Raw genomic sequence first — 18,925 nt, 5'->3', positions numbered from 1 at the left:
GGGGAGCGCGGCGCTGCCCGGGCGGCTGGCGGGGCCGCTGCCCCGGGCGGGGGGAAGAGCTGGGCACGGCCGGTCCCGCGGATCCCCATGTTTAGCCTAATCTAATAGCAGCAGTGATTAGAGTTTATTATTATTTGCGCGCTGAACTTTTCAGCTGAAGGGAGATTTAAAAATCAATAGTAAAGTCACATGCCTGACTGCTTGGACACTTATGGAAAAGCTGTTGGCCAAGGCCAATAAATCAATCCTCCTTTTTCTGTCCTGTTTGTTTCTTTTCTAATTCTAGAATTTTCTTCCTTGCAGAAGGGAACCCACATCTAACATGATGCCACTTTGAAATACATCATGTTTTAAGCCAACATGCTAATTATAGATTAATAGGAGGTGAAACTCTGTTGAAGTGACATAGTGAAAAAAACCCAAGGTGATCAAATATAGTATGTCATCAAACATATTATGCTCGCTTAAAATCCTATGTTTAAGAGAAGGCTGCATAATCTTCTCAACCCCATGACTCACTGGCACCGGCTTTTACTCAGAGAAGTGAAGTTAGAATTCATTTCAAGTTGTTTTGTGGTACCGGGCTCTCAGACCTCTTGAGAGTTTTTACAACCCCAGTCAAGGTATGTCCAATATTTCCAGCCTGACACATCAGCAGCCTACAGACGGAACAAGTAAATGAAATGGAAGTGTTTAACAGGCTTCACACGTTTCATTTATTTGGATTTGAACTGAGGAGCTGAGCTGAGCCTTGAATCATCAGCGAAGGAAGAGCATAATTACTTGCCATTATATTCATTCCAATTTATAAATAATGTTTCTGGCTTTATTTTATTCAATGCTTAATTTAAAAATAATGATTAAATATTAGCCCTTGGGCTGCGTGCTGGATTATAGCCAGATGCGTTATTACTTCTCCTGGGGACTCCGGAAATATCTAAATGGACTAGGAGGGAAAATGAAGATTTCCCACACAATTAGCTATGATGGAAGGACAGTGCTATAACTTAAGCATAGATTTTAATTGTTTTTAAACGACGAAGTATTTCACCAGAATCAACAAATAAATGTTGGGAGAAATCACATTGACTGTAAGGTGGTGGTGCATGTCTTTGATATCCGCACAGAGGAATACGCAGCACTGCATTTCTGGGTCTGGCTGTATATACATACGTGTAAGGAAATCGTGGGTGCCTGCATATCGGCACACACACGTAAATTTCTCTAATATTTTTATATGTTCAGCGGCTAGAACAGCAACAAAATAAGCGTTCCCTGATTTGGAGCACTTTCCCAGGTGCTGCAAACACTGATGAACTAAAATCCTTATGTAGAAAATGAATAGGTCCCTCACACATACACACCTGAAAAAAAAAAAAAAGAAAAAAAAATAAAAAAAAAAAAGAAAGGAAGAAAAAGAGAAAGAAAATAGAGGAAAGGGAACTCGATTTATTCTCATTTGTTTATCTCTAGATTTTTCCCCCTTTCTGCAAATTCATTTGAATAGCTTTCAAGCTGCAAAATGGAAATGTGGCTCCTGCCCTCTATTTCAGCAGCAGCGTCCTGGCAACAGAGCAATTTTCTATCATCAAGGATAAATGGCATCGAACAGAACATTCTGATAAAAAAGAAAAAAAGCTTTAGCCCAAGAAGCCCATGATTGCTGCCCTTCCTGTCTATCATCCCTTTACAAAATCCTCTCCTCCAAACCTGAGCTGCATGCTGTCAGAGCTAATAATGTCTTCTAAAGAAAAGGGGAAGAAACAGCATTCATGCACAATGTTCCCATTTATTACATACAGTGCTTATTTAAAAATTGCAAATATCTTTGTTTGGTTCACTGCAAATTAAAACCAAGATGTAGGAAGTTACACGATGCAACAATTATTCATGTCACAGCAGAGCATCAAACCCTCATATCTGGCTTTTCTATTGGTTAATGTGTGTGTGTGTGTGTGTGTGTGCGTGCGTGTGCATGCGTTGCGTGTATGTGTGCAATGCAGGGAATATCCCTTGTTGTGAAAATAAAAACCACTTCAGGTAAGTCTGTGTTTTGTTGCTTTAGAACAAGTGGGGGGGGAAGTCATTACCGATCCGAAGTAGGCAAAGGCTGCGTGTGTGCTGTCTTTGCTTTCCCACGGGGGTTCGGCCCCAGGACCCGTGCGAAGCCCGTCAGGAAGGCTGCTGTGGGAGCGGGTGCTGGGCTGGGGCAGCGGCGCTCCCTCGGTGCACCCGTGCGGGAGCTCAGCCCCCGGCCCTCGCCCCCCCGCAGCTCCCCGCAAACGCTGGCGCGTTCCCGCTGGTGCTGCCTGGCTGCGAAAGGACCCTCGATAACAAATACAGCTGCGGGAACAGCCCGTGCGAGCGGATTCGGAGATTATTTTGGCCAGGAGCGTGGGCGCCGTTTACCGCGTACGGAGCTGTGGTCGGAACCCCCCGGCGGCCCTGCCCAGGGAACAGAGCAGGGGCGGTGTGGACCGTACAGACGGGCGCACCGTAAGGCGCCACAGGCCGGGGAGAGGAAGGGGCCGGCGGAACAGAACCGGCACGGCCCGAGCGCCGGAGGCAGCACCGGAGAGGAGGGCAGGGGCGAGGCCGCGCCGGCTGGCGGGTGGGAACAGCCCCATCGGGAGGACTTAAAACAACCCGTCGGGCGGGACGGCTTCAAAGGCTGCTTGGCCGTCTCGGCGCTTGCCTCAGCGTGGGGACGCGAGGCCTCGGCGGGCAGGCTGCGGGGGCCCGGCGGAACGGGGGGCCCGGCGGAACGGGGGGCCCGGCGGAACGGGGGGCCCGGCGGAACGGGGGGCTCGGGGCCGTGCTCGGCTCGGGGCCGTCCTCGGGCGCGGCCGTCGGGGCCGGCGCCGCGCGCATGCTCCGCGCCGCGTCACGTGCGGCGGGAGCGGCGGTGCGGGGAGGCCCCGCCGAGCGCCCGGGGCAGCCCGGCCCGGAGCCCCGGCTCTCGGCCCGGCCACGCTGCCCCGAGCAGAGAGAGGGCACCGGGCCCCGAGTCTCCTGGAGGCAGCAGGGGCCGGGTTTCTCTCTGGGGAAGCCCCCGGCCGAAGCCCCAGGCATCGCCTTCGAAGGGCGGCTCTGGGGTCCCCGGAGGCCGCCGGTGCGCCCGACGTGCGCACAGGGACACGGGCGCGCCGCTCCCCCGCCGCACCCGCTGCTCTTCTCCCCTCGGGGAAGTTTGTTCGGTCCGGCCACCCGCCGCTGTGTGGTCGCCGAGCGCGGCCAAGCAACGCAAAACCGCAAACGAACCAACAACCCCAACCCACCCACTTGAAAAGCTGGGGTCGGCTCTCATGCCGGGGCCTGAATTCACTCCTTTCCTCGCTTCTATGCAACTAGGCTGCAACGCCAGTGCCTCTTACTTTGCCCGATGGACAAAGCAGCTAGTCAGAGCCTTTGAAGTTTAGATTGCTGTGCCGAAAACTTGTGTAAAACTTATTTTATTCACGGGCCACAGGTCACCTGACAAAAAAATAAAATCCGAAGACAGGAACAATGAATAATTGTCCCCACATTTAACCGAATATATAGGCACCGAAAATTAACGTTAAAATATCTTAAACGGGTCGAAGTCTATGAGAGACTTCCTGCCCTGCTCTAGCTGAGGGCTGCAGGCAGGCCATTTGATTTATTTTTATTTTTCAAAGGAATGGAGAAAGTCGTCCGATTAGCAGTAGTATTATTATAATCTCCATTCTTAAACCTTGAAAGACCCTCATAAACAATCGGCTCCTTTTCCCAGTCCGGTTCCCATCGCTGCTTGGTAATGACTGGAAGATTAATGACGCTTTTTTAGCAACACCTGTCTTTTTAAGCTGTCGACACAACCAATTAATACTTTTAATTACCACTACAAGGAAACTAACCAGAACCTTTCTGATTTGATTTCGCCGCTGAATTTTATCCCTTCTGAAACGAAGCAGCCCCGACTGGAGGCAGGGCAGCCGCGGGGGGCGACTCGTTTTGCTGCGGGTTTATTTTGCTTCGGGCTGGACAGGGAGATGATTTATTTAGGGGGAAAATTTGTTGTGGGTTTATTTTGCGTCGCTTTTCTCCGCTTCATTGGAAGCATTTTGCCATCCCTTTCGAGAAGAAAACAAAAGTGCTTGCTGACACGACCCCGGAGCACACAAGTGCTTTGGCTCCCCAAGAGCCAACCTTTCGCACCAGCGGCCCCGGGAATGGCAAGGGAAAGGCAGGAGGCACCAAGCACCCGCTTAGGCAAAAGTTACCATAAACAGTGCGAGGTGGAGGGGGGTCGATTCGGCTCTCGCCGAATTCAGGGCAGTTTTACCAGTGATTTCAACGAAAGATGTAGTGTCCCATCAACGGAGCCGGGAAGGACAGGGACAGTCGGCACCTGAGCCCCGCAGACTGTGGGATGTCTAGCTGAACCCCGCTCTCACCTCGGGCCTGGGCTATTCCCTTCCTTCACCCCCATTTCTTCGAGGATCCCTGATCTTGATCTGAGTAACTCAATGTCGAGCAGGAGATGGGGTAAAAACTTGAAGAGAAAGTGTGTTTGTCGTTCAAACGGTATGAGGGCGATAAAAAGTTCACAGATGCCTGTGAACAGTGCCGGCAGGGCGCCATCCCCTCTCTCTCCAGAGATCCCCCTTTAGCCGTAGGGTGTGTGAGTCTGCATGACCGCTTCCCGACCAGCCCGAAATGCTAGGAAGTGGGGTTGCCACAAGATCCCCGGCCTTAATCTGGGGAGATGGCAAAGCGTGTGATCAAACCTTGTCCCCACACACGTATTTCCCAAGGCGACATGAAGTGGGCAGCAGCGTGTGGAAACGAAGTGGGAGCACCCAACTCGGGATGCTTAATCCCGGCTCATCCTCGGTGGACTTTTCTGTCTCCTCCCAGCCCCCAGCTAGTGCATGTGAATTGCTGGGAGTTCCTCCGACCGAATGTGGAGGGCTGAAAAGCCGAAAGCGGTGGTGTTTGGGTTAAACAGACACCTCTCCGCCTGGTAAAGCGCGCCCGTGCTGTTCCGTGCCTGCCCTCCTTTGTGTTATCTCTCATGCTGCCCAGGCCTTGCAGAGTTATGCCGTAGGGGCGATGTCCCACGTTAGAACAATATGAATTTGCGGACGGATCCTGAATATGAATGAGGTATGTGGTCGTCTGACTGCTTTGAAGCCGTACTTCTCCGAATATGGCTTTAATTAAATGTCTTCCGGCTGTAAAAGATTACATGTTGTGCAAAATATATCCTAGCATGAAATTTACTTCCACGATACGAAATTAGGTTACTTATAAATGTCTTCATTTAAAAAAGAAAATCGCTTCTCCTCGTTATGTTTTCTGTTTTGTTGAACAGAGATCTCCAACGAGGAAAGAGGGTTGGGATAATATATTTATAGAGGCACGTGTAACAAAACCTGCCAGAAGCGGAGTGGGTGAGGGCTGCTTGCTCAAATGCAGACAATTCACAAAACAGGCAAGTTAATCCAGATCTGATTTGTTTCAGATCCAGCTGTCAGAAACCCGCAATACCTCCCGCGCCTCACGCCGCAGATACCAAACGTGCTCTTACCGCCCACGTCCCCCAGCGTCCCTTCCTCCTGCGTTTATTCCGTGAGAGAGATGGCCGGGGTAGAGGGGTCAGGGCAGACAGGTGGAGAAAGGTGACGATCTCAACTCGCGAAATAGAATAATAATGCTTGCGGTATGGAGGATAACGCCGTGGTCACATTAGGACCAGTCAGCCCGGCAAAGCAGTTTCACTCTGCCAGTGAAACCGCGCTCAGTGTCAAGAGCTTTCCCGCTCCGGACGGTGGATGCGGGCGGAATTCTTGTTGCTGGAGGCGATGCTCTGTTTGTATGTATCTCTTTACGCTTTCAGATACGGGACCTTACCTAGCTAAGTTTCTATAGAGAGATCAGATAATGCATCCCTCCGGATTATCCTTCTAAATTAACTTTTAGATTTGTTTTTATAGTCCTCTGAGACCCTGGCAGAAGAGGCTGTAGCTAGATACAGATACGAGATAAACGTATAAAGCAAGTTCTTTACACGGCAATAAATGAAGAACTCTCCTTGCAATCTACTCTAGATAACGAGTCTGCCCGAAGAAACAAGTAAAGCCGAGATATTTACTTCTTTTCCTAATAAATAAACCTCAATAACTGCATTGACTTTGCGCAGTGTTTACTACATTTCCATTCATTGCTTGGGTAAATGCATCCCTAAAGGCAGAATAAATAATTGCAGTGATCTCAACAAGGGAAATGTGTAGACATTTGAAGTGTACTAAAAATAAACGAAGGCAAAGAGACTGAAGAGAGAGGACACTGCGCTCGTTTGCCGTAATTAAAGCCTCTGCTTTCTCTCGCCGGAATCCGAGACTTTCAGAGCGCAGCCGGGGTGACACGCTCGCCACTGGTGTCACCGGCTCAGCACACGAGTGGCCGTGGGGAGCCGAGACTGAATCCGGCGTGTCTGGGCTCGGGGGTGAGACTGGCCGCTACCGCAAGAGAAATTGCAGCCTCTCTGATGACTTAAAAGAGCCTCGAGTTTCCATTCTCCTCTGAGCCCTTCCAAGATGGGCACTTAAGAGCGGGGGTGGGTTGGGTTTTTTGTTTTGTTTTGTTTTTATTTTTTAATTGCATTTCATCTTGTTCTGCCAGATAAAGATTTTTTATTTAATTGTTGTTGGGTTTTTTTTCTTTCATTTGAAAAGAAAACAAAACAACATAAGTCCCCGCTAAAACAAACATCTGTTTCAGCAGCACCCGGGCAGGCGGGGACGCCTGCCAAGTGAAAGCCTCACAGGCGGCGGTCTGCAAACATGCGGCTGCGTTCAGGGAGGTCCCCTGACCCTCGGAGGGGAAGATCCCCCCACGCCGCTGCCACGTGAGGGTCCCAGCGGAGGGGCGAAGGAGGCACAGCCACCCCCGCTCAGTCTCTTTACGGGGATCACGTACGCCGAGACCAGGCTTGCCGTATGGGCAGAGCGGGAGAGACCTGTCCGCGGGATTTCACTGAAGGTGTGGGTGTACACCTGACCAGGTGCGGGGAGAGGCGGGCAGCCAGGGCCTCCGCGGGGGTTCCGTCCTCCAGCTGAGCAGCCACTCGCTTGGAACCTAATTGCATTTTAAAGCAGGTATACTCCCCCCCACATACACATACCCCCCATCAGGGACAACAACCAACGACAACAACACAACAAAACATTAACCAAACAAAAAGCCCCAATCTGCGACTCTCTACGGAGCCACACATTGAATGAATCTATCTGTAAGGTTTTAATCACAGCCAAGGCTTCGCTACAAATCTGTACAAGAGACAGTGGCTGGTTCCCTCTGGATCTTTCCCCTTCTGACTCCTATTATTTTGACCCAGGCTACAATGTAGAAAGCGGCGTGTGTGATCCATCTGCAAGGCCGGGCTGGGGTTTACCCCCGCTCCGCTTCCCTGCCACTTCCTTCACACTCGCGGTATGGAAAGCCATTGACGCCTGCCTGTCTGTTACAATGTTAGTGGGTTGAAATCCAAAGAAGCCTCCGCTCCGCTCTTGCTCTTGCGCTGGCAGCGCTCAAATTCCGCAGTCTCTCCTTAAAATGACTCTCTTCCAGCTTGAGGAGGTGACCTCCTTTTGCGGGTGCCTTTCCTCACCGTTCATCTATTTGGACGATGGCAATATGACATACTAGCAGAAGGAGAGGAGGACGTGTGTTTTGGGGTAAACAGGCTTGAGAGACTGGGAGAAAAAAATATCATCGGCAGATGCAAGGAGGGATATTTTGCTGAGCTTCTGGGAACTGTAAATAAAATGGGCAAAGCTGCGCTGCCAGGGCAGGACAGCGGCTCCCGAGCCGTACCGGGCAGCTGCTTCGCACATCAGCATCGTGCGGCCGCGGACACCCGCGGAGCGCCGGCCGCGCGGGGCGGGGGCGCGCGTTTGGCGGCCGCCACAGCCGCGCTCCTGCGGGGAAAGTCCCGTGCATCCGCGGAGGGAGCCTCTCCGCAAAAACGCATCTGGAGCGGATCGCTGCCAGCGGGAATATTTTCTGGCTTTCCGCTTCTCTCGAGATTTTCCACATACTATTCTGCCGGAGACCTCCACTCTCCCCCGTGCACCTTTCGAATGCTTTGTGGATTCCGTACTGTTGCTAAAAAAACAGGAGATCCCTCACTAATCTAATCTTTGTCTTTTCCCCTCCCTCCCGTCCCCCCCGCCCCACCCAGCATTTCTCTGCCACTTAAATCCTATTGCATGATCTACTTCACGCGGGTACATGGACTTCTCGCGCAAAAAACTACGAACCAACGTAATTCCTGAAATAAGTTTATCTGGGACCTTCCCAGCTTCTCTGACCGGTGTGAGACAGAAAGCACTCTCCCGGACTCTGGTGTCAATTGGGAAGAGGGGATATGTAATCCCAGAGCGCAGCCCTCAGCCCCTGCACAGTCCTTTTGGAGGAACCTCGCCTGGGAAACTCCGTCAGCTATCGCACCCCTCCCCATGAAACAAAAAACAAGATAAACCGCCCGAAAGAGGGACTTCGCTTGCAGAGCCCACCCTTGCAAACGCCTCAGCAGGACTTCCCGGCAAGGATGGGATGAGAAACGGAACGGGAATGTTTGTTTTCCCCTGTTGTTATTGTTGAACGCATGAATGAATGAATGGATGAATGAATGAATGGAACAGAAGGTGCTCGGAGGCATATAGGAAGCTTCTGACCGCTTACATTAACTTCCTATTACACCCTAAAAATAGAACCCCGTTTCCTGTTGTTTGTCAGCTCCTTCTAACTGTTGTGTCTGTTATGTGACATCTTTCGACTCACAAATGTGACCTTAAACCACACAAACACGCTTTGGCCCTTTGAAAATGTTACCCACAAACATCATTAAAGCGACGCGGTTTAAGGTGACACCGAAGACCGGTCGCACGAAGTCACCCAGTCCTGGGGCACAGGGAGCCCAGTGCGTGGTGCCACGCTTTCCGCCCGTCAGCGGAGCAGGGGAGGACGGCGGGGGAGAGGGAAAGGGAGCGTAGCGTTGCCCCCGCGGCTCTCAGCCAGCCCGGGCGTGGAGAGATGCTGGCCCTAATCCCGCTCGGGATGCAAAGGTCTCCTTGCTCTCCAAACGAGCCAGGATGACTTGCGGAGAGTATTCTCTGGGAATATTACACCGCGGGGTGAGGGGAAGGCCGGGCCAGGGATGCGCGGGTAGGGCCCGGTGGTACCCGCGGTCCAGAGGGAATAGAGTGCAGAAGAGTGGACAGGGCGTATCCCCATCGTTCCCGACCAGGGCTGCAACCCAGACCTCCGGGAGCTCGAGCTTGGCCGCGGAAAGAGCGGGGAAGGAAGGAAGGTGGGTCGCATATGGTTAATTCCTTCTTGCCTTTTCCCAGGGACGGACGTGTGTTCACAGGAGGCCGTGCAGGGGCTCCCGCCTCAGGACAGTCCCCAGCCTCCCCCAACTGGCACTGTGCCCGATCCAGCTAGGCTCCTGGCCCGTCCGGCCCCGTGCAGCTCCCGGTAAGCTCAGTTGAGGTAAGGCAGCCCCCCTCGTGGGCTCCCGCTCCTCACTCGTGACTTCTGCCTGCTCACTTTCGGAGGCACTTCAGGGCAAGGGGACTAGGAGGGGTGGGGACGGGCACGAGTCACCCACCCTGGGAAATGGGCACTCCACTGTTCTGATGCGTCCAGAGCTATTGATTCGGGTCTAATTTCTCCAGAAAGAGGCCGATGGCGGAGCTCGGCTGCACTCAAATGGGAGCCAGGAAGGACCGGTGCCCGGCAACGCAGTCTCCCCATCGGGCAGGGACCTCCCGGGTGCCCTGGCATCCACCTCCAGAGCGCGGGCCCGGGATCTGCCTGAGCCTCGGGAAAGAAATATCCCTGCAATTGCCGCTTCTACCAGGGCACGGCTCGGGTCCCTATTGCTCCCCACTCCACCCCCCCACGCCCCCCGCGACCCCCGGTGGGCCTAATAAATTTGAGGAAAATTATCGTTGTGAGGTTGGACGGAGTCAACTGTCTTGACGACAGACGAGGATGTCTGAGCACCGCGGGGGAAGAGCAGCGCCGGGTTTCCAGCTCTTCCCTCCGGCCGGCGCCCACTGACGGCTCGGCGGGGGCTCCGCATCCCCGCGGCGCCGCCGCTCCCCCCGGCCCACGTCCGGAGCCGCTGCTTGTCCCGCTCGCCCCACCGCATCTCGTCCGTCAGCTAGGCTGAACGAGAGTTACATATGCAACTCCGTTTGCTGTCTATCGCAGGAAGCAGTTCCTGCAGATTCTCCCTGTCTTTTCTTCTTCTCCTTTTTGTCTGACTCAGACGCCTTATTCTCTCCGCCAAGGCGGCATATTGGTATTATTTCAAAGCGGTCTCCTCTTCTGCCCAACTTTCCCCCATTCCGGGGTTAGCATCCATTATGCGGCAAGAATTATTTCGAAACAAGAAAACAACGTGTTGCAAACACTCCCCAGCCTATTTTCTGACATCTTTTGTTATGCATGCTCTTGCTGCTGGAGAAAATGCTAGCATGTGCACCTGCGAAAAAAACGCCTTCATGATGTTAACAGCAAGCTGGAGGGTATAAAGCAATAAAACTGCCAAATGTACCTGTTCCTGTTGAGTACATTACCTACACCTATGAATAAAGAGTCTCAGTAGGAATTCTTTCCTTTCTCTTCCCCTTTTCTCTATATTTTTATTCATTGTGGATTTGTAAACGCCTGGATCGGGTTACCCTTTCGCGTGTTAAAGTGGAACCCTTGTTAAAAGCCAGAGAACAAGGCAAGACACTTACAACTGCATTCAGAGTTACTGAACCGACTCCAAGGGCTCAAGAAGTGAAACAACGATGAGAGGGTGGCTAAGGGGGCTCAGAACATCCCAGCCACACAGGAAAAAAAGACATCCCTCCCCATGGCCCCCTGAAACAAACCATATGAACTACAAGCGCCGAGAGACTACGGGTTATGCCCTTCCACCGATACAGCATCACTTGGCATCCTCCTTCCCCCTCTTCCCCCCCCCCCCAACGGTATGCGAAGAGGGGTCTCTCATCCTTCGGCTTCCCAGAGCTAATGATCGGGCTGTGGGAAAGCACAACTCCAAAATAAAGGAAGAAATTAAAAAGAGAAAAAAAAAAACAGAAAGAAAAATGAAACCCCTCTAAGTATTTCCACAAGCGACGCGTAAAAAAAAAATTATATATATATATATATATATATAAAAACATCTGCAGAATCTGAAAACCAGTCCTCAGGGAATGTCGCAGTGAGAGGCAGTGTCAAGACCTGGGATCGGTCTGGGGACGTCTCTGGGCTGCGCGAGGTTTTGGAAGCAGCGGCTGCTGGTGCCGGTGTTGGTTTTCAAAGCCCGAAGCCTCCAACCCCTTTCCCCATCTAGAGCAACTTTCGGATTTCTTTAGGCTTAGCGAATTCCGCAGGGTCCTTCCTACCTCAGTCCTCTCCGGTGGGGTCTGTCTCTGGAGTTCATGCTTAGCTGGACGCGAGGAGATTTAAGCGAGGGAAAGGGGGGAAAAAAAGAGAGAGAGGGGGTGAGAGAGAGGGGGGAGAGAGAGGAGAGAGGAGAGAGAGAGATCCTCCGCGATGCTGGATCAAACTTAGTGTCTTTCCCTAGTCCATCTTTGAAAGAGAAGTGGTAATACCACCTGGATGTTCGGATATAAATCCCCTTGCAAATAATAAATGGATTAATAATAACAAGGTATGAAGTTCTTTTTATAGAAAAAAGGAGAGAATTGAAACTAAATGCGGCAGTTAGACAACCATTTTGATAAGAGGATAATTGAGGCGACACTGGTGTATAATTAGAGGATAATTTATGCTATATCCACTTTTATTCCACCTCCCAAAATAAACCCAGTCCATAATCATTACAGGCAAATTGTTCTGAATTTTATAGCAGCAATTTGAACAAAGTACTGCAGTTAATCATGGGAGATTTTTGTGTATTCCTGATTAGAAGTCTAATTGCCTCCTTCCAGAAAGTAAAAATAACTGTAAAACGACTCTATTTTTATCATTAACAATGTTGACAATAAAATAAAATCAACTGGAATTGTAATCTAAAGACAAATTTAGGGCGCAGGCACTTTTTTTTTTCCTTGGGTCGTTTATATCCTAATCAAGCTTTTTGCCAAAACCGCCAACCGCACGTAGCCATTTGCATATATTTGAAAGCCATTACGGGAGCTGCTGCTGCTGCTGCTGCGTTCAGCGGGGGAAAATGCGCTGCGCGTCGCTTCGCCGCAGCGAAAATACCGCGCAAGGAGGCGGGGGGGAGGGGGATGGAGGGGGTCGAGTGGTGGGGGAATGCGTGATTTGGGGGAAAGGGGTGAGGGGGGATGGGGACAGACGCTCCCCTTTTCCCCACCCGCGCGCGGGGCGCGCAAAGCGCGCGGGTGTGGAGGGGGGGCAAGGGGGGCGGGCGCGGGCACCGCGCGCGCTGCCTGCTATGACGTCAGGGGGCCGAGTGACCAATGAGGAAGGCGCTGCCCTCCGGAGACGAACCATTCGACTCGCGCGCGTCCCTGCCCTTCAAGTCGGAGCGCCGGAGCCCCAACTTTCCCGGCTCCCACCTTAAACTGCCCCCACCCTCCACGTCGCCCCCCCAGGAAAGAAAAAAAAAAAAAAAACAGAAAAAAAAAAAAACAACACCCACCCCACGCGCCGGGGGGATGAAGGAAAAGAGCGGCGCAAAAAAGCGGCGGGAGTAGCCCGCCCTCCCCCTTCACACACCCCGCACACCGCCCTCCCCTTCCTCCCCTCCCTCAGTGAACGAGGCCCCTCGCACAACGGCTCCTTGGAGAGGAGGGGGGGAAGGAAAAAAAAAAAGGCGGAAAAGAAAAAAAAAAAAAAAAAAAAAAGAAAAGAAATTAAATTAAATCACCGCCGCCTCTCCAGCGGTGCCGCGGCGGGTAAGGGGAGCGGCGGTGGCTGGGCAGAGAGGAGGCAGAGCGCGGGGGGCGAGCCGGGGAGCACCGCGCTCTCCCTCCCAAACTTTGATGATGACCATGACTACGATGGCTGACGGGCTGGACGCGCAAGACTCCTCCAAATCCGCCTTCATGGAGTTCGGGCAACAGCAGCCGCCGCCGCCGCAGCCGCCGCCGCCGCCCCACTCCCAGCAGAGCTCGCCGGCAATGGCCGGAGCCCACTACCCGCTGCACTGCCTGCACTCCGCCGCCGGCTCGCACCCGCACCACCAGCATCACCACCACAGCTCGCCCTACTCCGGCAGCGCCGGCTCCTACAACCACCGCTCGCTGGCCGCCTACCCCTACGTGAGCCACTCGCAGCACAGCCCTTACCTCCAGTCCTACCACAACAGCAGCTCGGCCAGCCAGACGCGGGCGGACGATGCAGGTGAGCCGGCACCGCTTCCCGAACCCGCTGCCAGCTTCTCCCCACGCTCCCTCCATCCCCGGGCCTCTTCCCGGTCCCCCCTCCGGGCACCTGCATAACGACCCCCGCCGTGCCCCCCGCTCCCGCCGAGGCAGGCGCCAGCCCTGGGTGCGCGGGACGGCGGGGAGGAAAGGTGGGGGGTTGCCTGTTTCCGCGGCCCCTCCGCGGGCCTACTGCTGCGGTACCGGCAGCGGGGCCGCCGCGCTCCCTCCGCGCCAACGGCGGCTGCTGGCGGAACCGCGGCGCTGCGCACCGGCGCCTTCCCCGCTCGCCCCGCGGCCGGCGGCAAGGGGCTGCACTCGGTGCTCCTTTGTTACGGCGGGACCGGCTTTAGGCAAAATTCCTGCTAACACCTGAGGAGTGAAAGTTTCCAGGCGAGCGGGTCGCATTCCGCTCGGGGGCCGTCTGATTTATGTGTTTCATTTTTTTTTTTGCAGGGAGACGTACATATCCATCCAGAGGGGCACGGGAGGGGTGCGGGGGGCGAGGGGGGGAGCATTGTTAAAAGTCTCGGACTGGTGATTCACTGACCACCAAACTGGCGACGCGAAGTCAATTAGCCGAGTAAAACCTGCATGGCCCTGGAACGAGGCATACCTTCGCAAAGCCAGCGCTGCACTTTAAATTTAAAAAAATGTTTTCATATTTTTCCTTCCCGGGAAGAAGGAGAGCGTGCCCACTATGCCCGGACAGCTGTTTTTTCTCCCGGTAGCTCCCAAGCGGCAGCCTGTGCCTGCGCCGTGGGGTTAAACAGGCGTCGGGACAGGCTTTGGCGTTTTTAGGAGCCGTGGCAGCCAAAATACCCACGTTTAATAGCTAAGGAGAGTGATGTTTCAGCTGTGTTGTTTTGCTTGCAGATCAGCAAAAAACCACAGTGATTGAAAACGGTGAAATCAGATTTAATGGAAAAGGGAAAAAGATTCGGAAGCCTCGAACCATTTACTCTAGTCTACAACTCCAGGCTCTAAATCATCGCTTTCAGCAGACACAGTACCTGGCACTTCCAGAGAGAGCTGAACTGGCAGCTTCATTAGGACTTACCCAGACACAGGTAATTACTGGGAATTCCAAATCACTGAAATCCTGCTCAAGCAACAAAGGCCAAGCAAAGTATGATGCTCCCTAAACATTTTGGCCTCTGTCGGGAACGGTAGAAAAGAGAACGCGCACGGTTCCCATCTCTCTACGCTAGGACTTACCTAATGCGCGGCAGAGATCGGGCTGCCGCAGAAAGAGCTGAAAGCGCCCTTCCCTAAGCCGTCTGCGAGCAAGCCCTCCCTTTTGATGCCACACATAACGTTTTAAATTTGCCTATATTTTCGGATAATTCCAGCACCGAGATGCAATTGCCCAGCTGTGAAAAGGAGAACAAAACAAAGGCAAGGAATCGCTGGGCCTGAGGTAGTGCTAAAAGCAAAGCTGCCTCGTTGCAACGCATATAGGTAGAGGGGAAGCAGGAGCGCGTTAGGAAATACCTGTTAAATCAATAGTTAATTCGCCCTGGATGACTAACGCAAATGCAGTGGTTAGCCTTGGGCAAAATGTACGGAAGGTGATAATAGATCTGAAGATCAAAGACAGCCGTGTACAAAATTATGGCAGGTTAAGCCATAGTTAAGTGTGGTTGGAGTAGCTGTGCCATTCTGCTAATTTAAGCTTGAAAGACATATGAGGCATTACAGGCTTACCAGGCTGGGGTTTGTGGAGAAGTGCATGGATAGATGGGATCAGTCCGGGCAAAATGTTATCATTTGAATCTATGAGCCTAGCAAATAACTTCAGGATTTTATCAATGTCATTGGTAACAGTCTCTTCCAGACAGCGATTTTTAAATACTCAGCGAACATTAATGATGGGAATGGGCCTGATGATTTTTCAAATGGGATTTTCGTATCCTCAGCATGCACGCTCTGTCTCACTGTTGTCTCGCATGCATAGATTTTTTTAGGGGCCCGATCCTGATCTTGCAGTTAGAGAAGAGCCCCTGCTTATCCATTAACATTACGATTGCAAAGTTTGAGAGGTCAAACATGCATGGGGGAATTTTTTTCTATTTTTGATTAATTTAAAAAAATACATTCTGTATACATGTCTTACCTATATATAATTGCTATAATAATTCTGATCTGGCAATGGGCCTGATCCTTGCACACCTTATCGAGTGCAGGCTCCCTCTTCGGGAGTTCTGCTGGGTTAGTAGCAGGATGAGACCCAAAGCAATGTTGATATACTAATACTCACTGAGAAAATAAAAACATTCTTTCTTTAATAATCCATTTTACTATAAAGCCGCAATCCTGTTTCCATTATGCCTCCTCCCCTGCCACATCAACATGGACTGCTTGATCTGATCGTGAGGATTTCAGAAGCACAATTTCTTTGTAAGATGCCCTTTCTCTATTGGTTCTTGTGGCCTGGCACAAAATCATATGATTGCCCATGTTCGACAACAATTTGCCCGAACGACCAAATGGCCTCCAAAATTCTGAATGGAGCGCTAAAACAGGAGACCTCAGAGCATGTGGTCTACTCAGGGAAACAACAATCTGGCCTGCTCGGGGAAAACAACGTCCCAGGTTAAAACCTGCATCCCTCTCGCTTTCCAGCTCTGCTCTGCCTCCCCCGTTCTCTCCAGCTGCATCCAAAGCCCGAGAGCAGCCGTAGCTACCCCTCCTTCCCCTCTCCCCACCTCCAGCTCCACACCCGACTGGCGTGTGCCCTCAAGACTTTCTCCAGATTAGACCCCCGGCCCCCAGGGTCTTCCCTGCTGTGCCTTGGGCGCTGACGGCAGCCTAATATCTAATGCGTTTCGGTTTACAGGTGAAGATCTGGTTTCAGAACAAGCGCTCCAAATTCAAGAAGCTGCTGAAGCAGGGCAGTAACCCCCACGAGAGCGACCCTCTGCCCGGCTCCGCTGCCCTCTCCCCTCGCTCTCCAGCTCTGCCTCCAGTCTGGGACGTTTCAGCCTCTGCCAAGGGAGTCAATATGCCTCCAAACAGCTACATGCCTGGCTATTCTCACTGGTATTCTTCTCCACATCAAGACACAATGCAGAGACCACAAATGATGTGAATTGTCCAAGAGAAATAATCTCCTAAGAACGCCTCGTCTCGACATGGCAAGAAGTTCCCCTGCTTTGCCAAGCCGTGCCAGCAAACAGGCTCTGTGTGAACTTGTAGATGCGGCAAAGAGACAGAGTGGCTTTATTTTATTTTTTTTTAAGTAACCTCAGCGATTGATCTTGAACAGAAAGACACAATTTTCATTCTGGCGCACAGAAGACACTTCTCTTTAGGATATTTTCCTTTGGACTCCAAGGCACCAGCCTCTTTCTCTGTGGAGTATACGTCAAAACAAACTTTTTACAGACTTTGCCCACAAGAACCTGAATCTACCATGGCAGCCGTTTTTACTTGTTTAATGAGCTAAGGACATTACATGATGAAAGAGAGACTAGTCAAAGCTCCTTCATTTTTATTCACCAAATCCAAACTGGGGAAAGGATTAAAAGACAGAAGTGATTTTTTAAAAATTAAATCTGGCGGGTGGGGAAGGAGAACTGGTTGAAAAAATGCAAATATACTGTAAGATTGGAACATTACCACGAAGCAAAATCTGCATGCTTTCTCAAAATGTAATGGGCTGCGGCTCAGAAGAAACCACAGTCTCTCACTCGAAGAGCCCTCTCATCCGCACAGACCCGCACCCGCACACAGCCGGACAGTCTCCCGGAGACGAGCAGTAAAGACAGAGCGAGGGATTCGCGGCCAGACCCGCCGCCGCGGGCTGGGGAAGGAAGGTTCAGCGCTGCCCGGCAGCAGCCTCAACCACTGAGCGAGAGGGACCTTTCCCCGAGCAACCTTTCTGTATATATTGTTGAATTTTAGTTGTACATATACTTTGTATGTTTTTGTCTTCTTTCATATATAGAGTAAAAGCCACAAAACGCCCGCCTGGCTCCTATTTCTCTTCACGTTAGCAGATCCCCACCTGCCCCGACTTGCCCCCCAGATCAGTCCGGGCAGAGGGATCCTTGTGCCCAGCTTGCCTGAGTGCACAGACACCCCTACCAAAGCATATATCTGCAAGCAAAGAAAGAAAAGATTAAGTGGGGTGGGGTAGCTGGTGGTGTAGTTGGTTTTAAGGCTACGACTTAAAGGCAGGAGGTACCGAGTCCACAAAGATACGCCTAGACGAAGTTCCTAATCACCCGGCCATTTCTGCTGCGATTTTACTGCTCCGCTGCTTAGCTGAGCTTTCTCGCCGAGGCAAAGCTCAGAGCCCTGTCTTTCTTCCCAAAGGTTGGAGACTCCAAATTATTAAGAAAGGAGGCGCCCTCCTTTGTTTCAAAGAGCAGACAATGCAAGCTGAGGAATGTTTTGCAAAGCCCTGAGAGGTGCCCAGGCACACAACACGCTGTCCAGCCAGCTTCAGCCGCACTGGCTTGTGGAAAGCACAGCAACAACTGACAATGAAAAGCCTTTTCCTCATCCAAGCTGGGTGCCCCATACTGCGAGAATTAATGGCTAGAGACCTGGGCATCCTTCAAATTATGAACCTTGAAACCACTGAGCCATTTATCAGAAGTCAATAGAGATCCTCAGAGTGCTCCATATAATGACAGCTACATACAGTCGTGCAAAAGGACAGTCACTATAATTAGACACAAAGCAAAGACTACTTACCAATATACCAGTTTTTTGGGGGGTGTTTTTTGGTTTGGTTTTTTTTTTTTTTGAGCAACTTCCACGCTCAGTCAGTCTTCAGAGTGCTTTAAAACCGATCAGTCTTGTCATTTTCTACCATTCGTATTGTTACATTAGGAAAAATGTTTTCTTTTCTTTTTTTCCCCTTCCCACTGTGAAACTTTGGGTTCAGAGCTCCCCAGGATCAATTCTGAACAAAGCCTCCAGCTGCAGTGCCATCCAATTTGAAGCAGACATTGGGGACAATTTAAGGTTTTTATCCACAAGAAGGTTTTTTTCCATTCTCTTAAATGCAGCCATAATTAGAGTAATTTTTCATGTAGCCCGCTGATTACAGCGTTTTTACCGTCAAAGATAATTACCTGTAATTTTCTTCCACTTTTAATACTAAAAAGCCATCTTTATTTAGATTCAGGAACAGGAAAGGCGAAACAAAAGAGGAAAATTATTCTGTTATTCATACACAAATTGCAGAGACGTAGGGCCTAAAATTGAAAATTAACCAAAATTATAATGCTGAAAAGAATGGAAGAGGCTTCAGAAGTACAGCTGGTAGTGGGGCTCACTGAATTATTCAAATGACACTGGAGAGAAAGCTACCATACATTTAAACCAACAGCATTGTGTGCATCTTTCAGAAAACCCCGCTTTACCCCCCCCTTCCCCCCCACGCCGGGCCCTGTGCGGGCTCCCCCTCGCCTCGCAGAAGGGCGGCGGATGCCGGGTGAGCGAGTCCCGCAGCCCGGGGAGCCCGGCCCGGCGGGTCCCGGCCCCCACGGCCCCCGCAGGCGCTTTAACCCTTTCGCTGCATG

The 18,925-nt window shown here is 51.6% G+C and overlaps 2 protein-coding genes and 1 long non-coding RNA gene across 3 annotated transcripts in view; 2 read left to right on the top strand and 1 right to left on the bottom strand.

Moving 5' to 3' along the window:
• DLX5 (distal-less homeobox 5) overlaps positions 1 to 18,925 on the bottom strand; it is a 45,813-nt gene that overhangs the window by 18,013 nt on the left and 8,875 nt on the right. The window lies entirely within an intron of this gene.
• LOC137485816 (uncharacterized) lies at positions 3,364 to 6,152 on the top strand. Its single transcript, XR_011005467.1, has 2 exons — positions 3,364 to 5,130; positions 5,489 to 6,152. It is a non-coding gene; the product is annotated as an uncharacterized lncRNA (long non-coding RNA).
• Positions 12,620 to 17,357, top strand: DLX6 (distal-less homeobox 6). The gene is made up of 3 exons (XM_068210522.1): positions 12,620 to 13,368; positions 14,265 to 14,458; positions 16,228 to 17,357. Exons 1-3 carry the CDS (start codon positions 13,008 to 13,010, stop codon positions 16,477 to 16,479), a joined length of 807 nt encoding a protein of 268 aa, XP_068066623.1. The 5' UTR covers positions 12,620 to 13,007; the 3' UTR covers positions 16,480 to 17,357.

The sequence above is a fragment of the Anomalospiza imberbis genome, chromosome 1 (assembly GCF_031753505.1).
Source record: "Anomalospiza imberbis isolate Cuckoo-Finch-1a 21T00152 chromosome 1, ASM3175350v1, whole genome shotgun sequence".
Lineage (NCBI taxonomy): Eukaryota > Metazoa > Chordata > Aves > Passeriformes > Viduidae > Anomalospiza > Anomalospiza imberbis.
The sequence above is the reverse complement of the archived record's forward strand: the minus strand, read 5'-3'. Positions and strand labels throughout refer to the sequence as shown.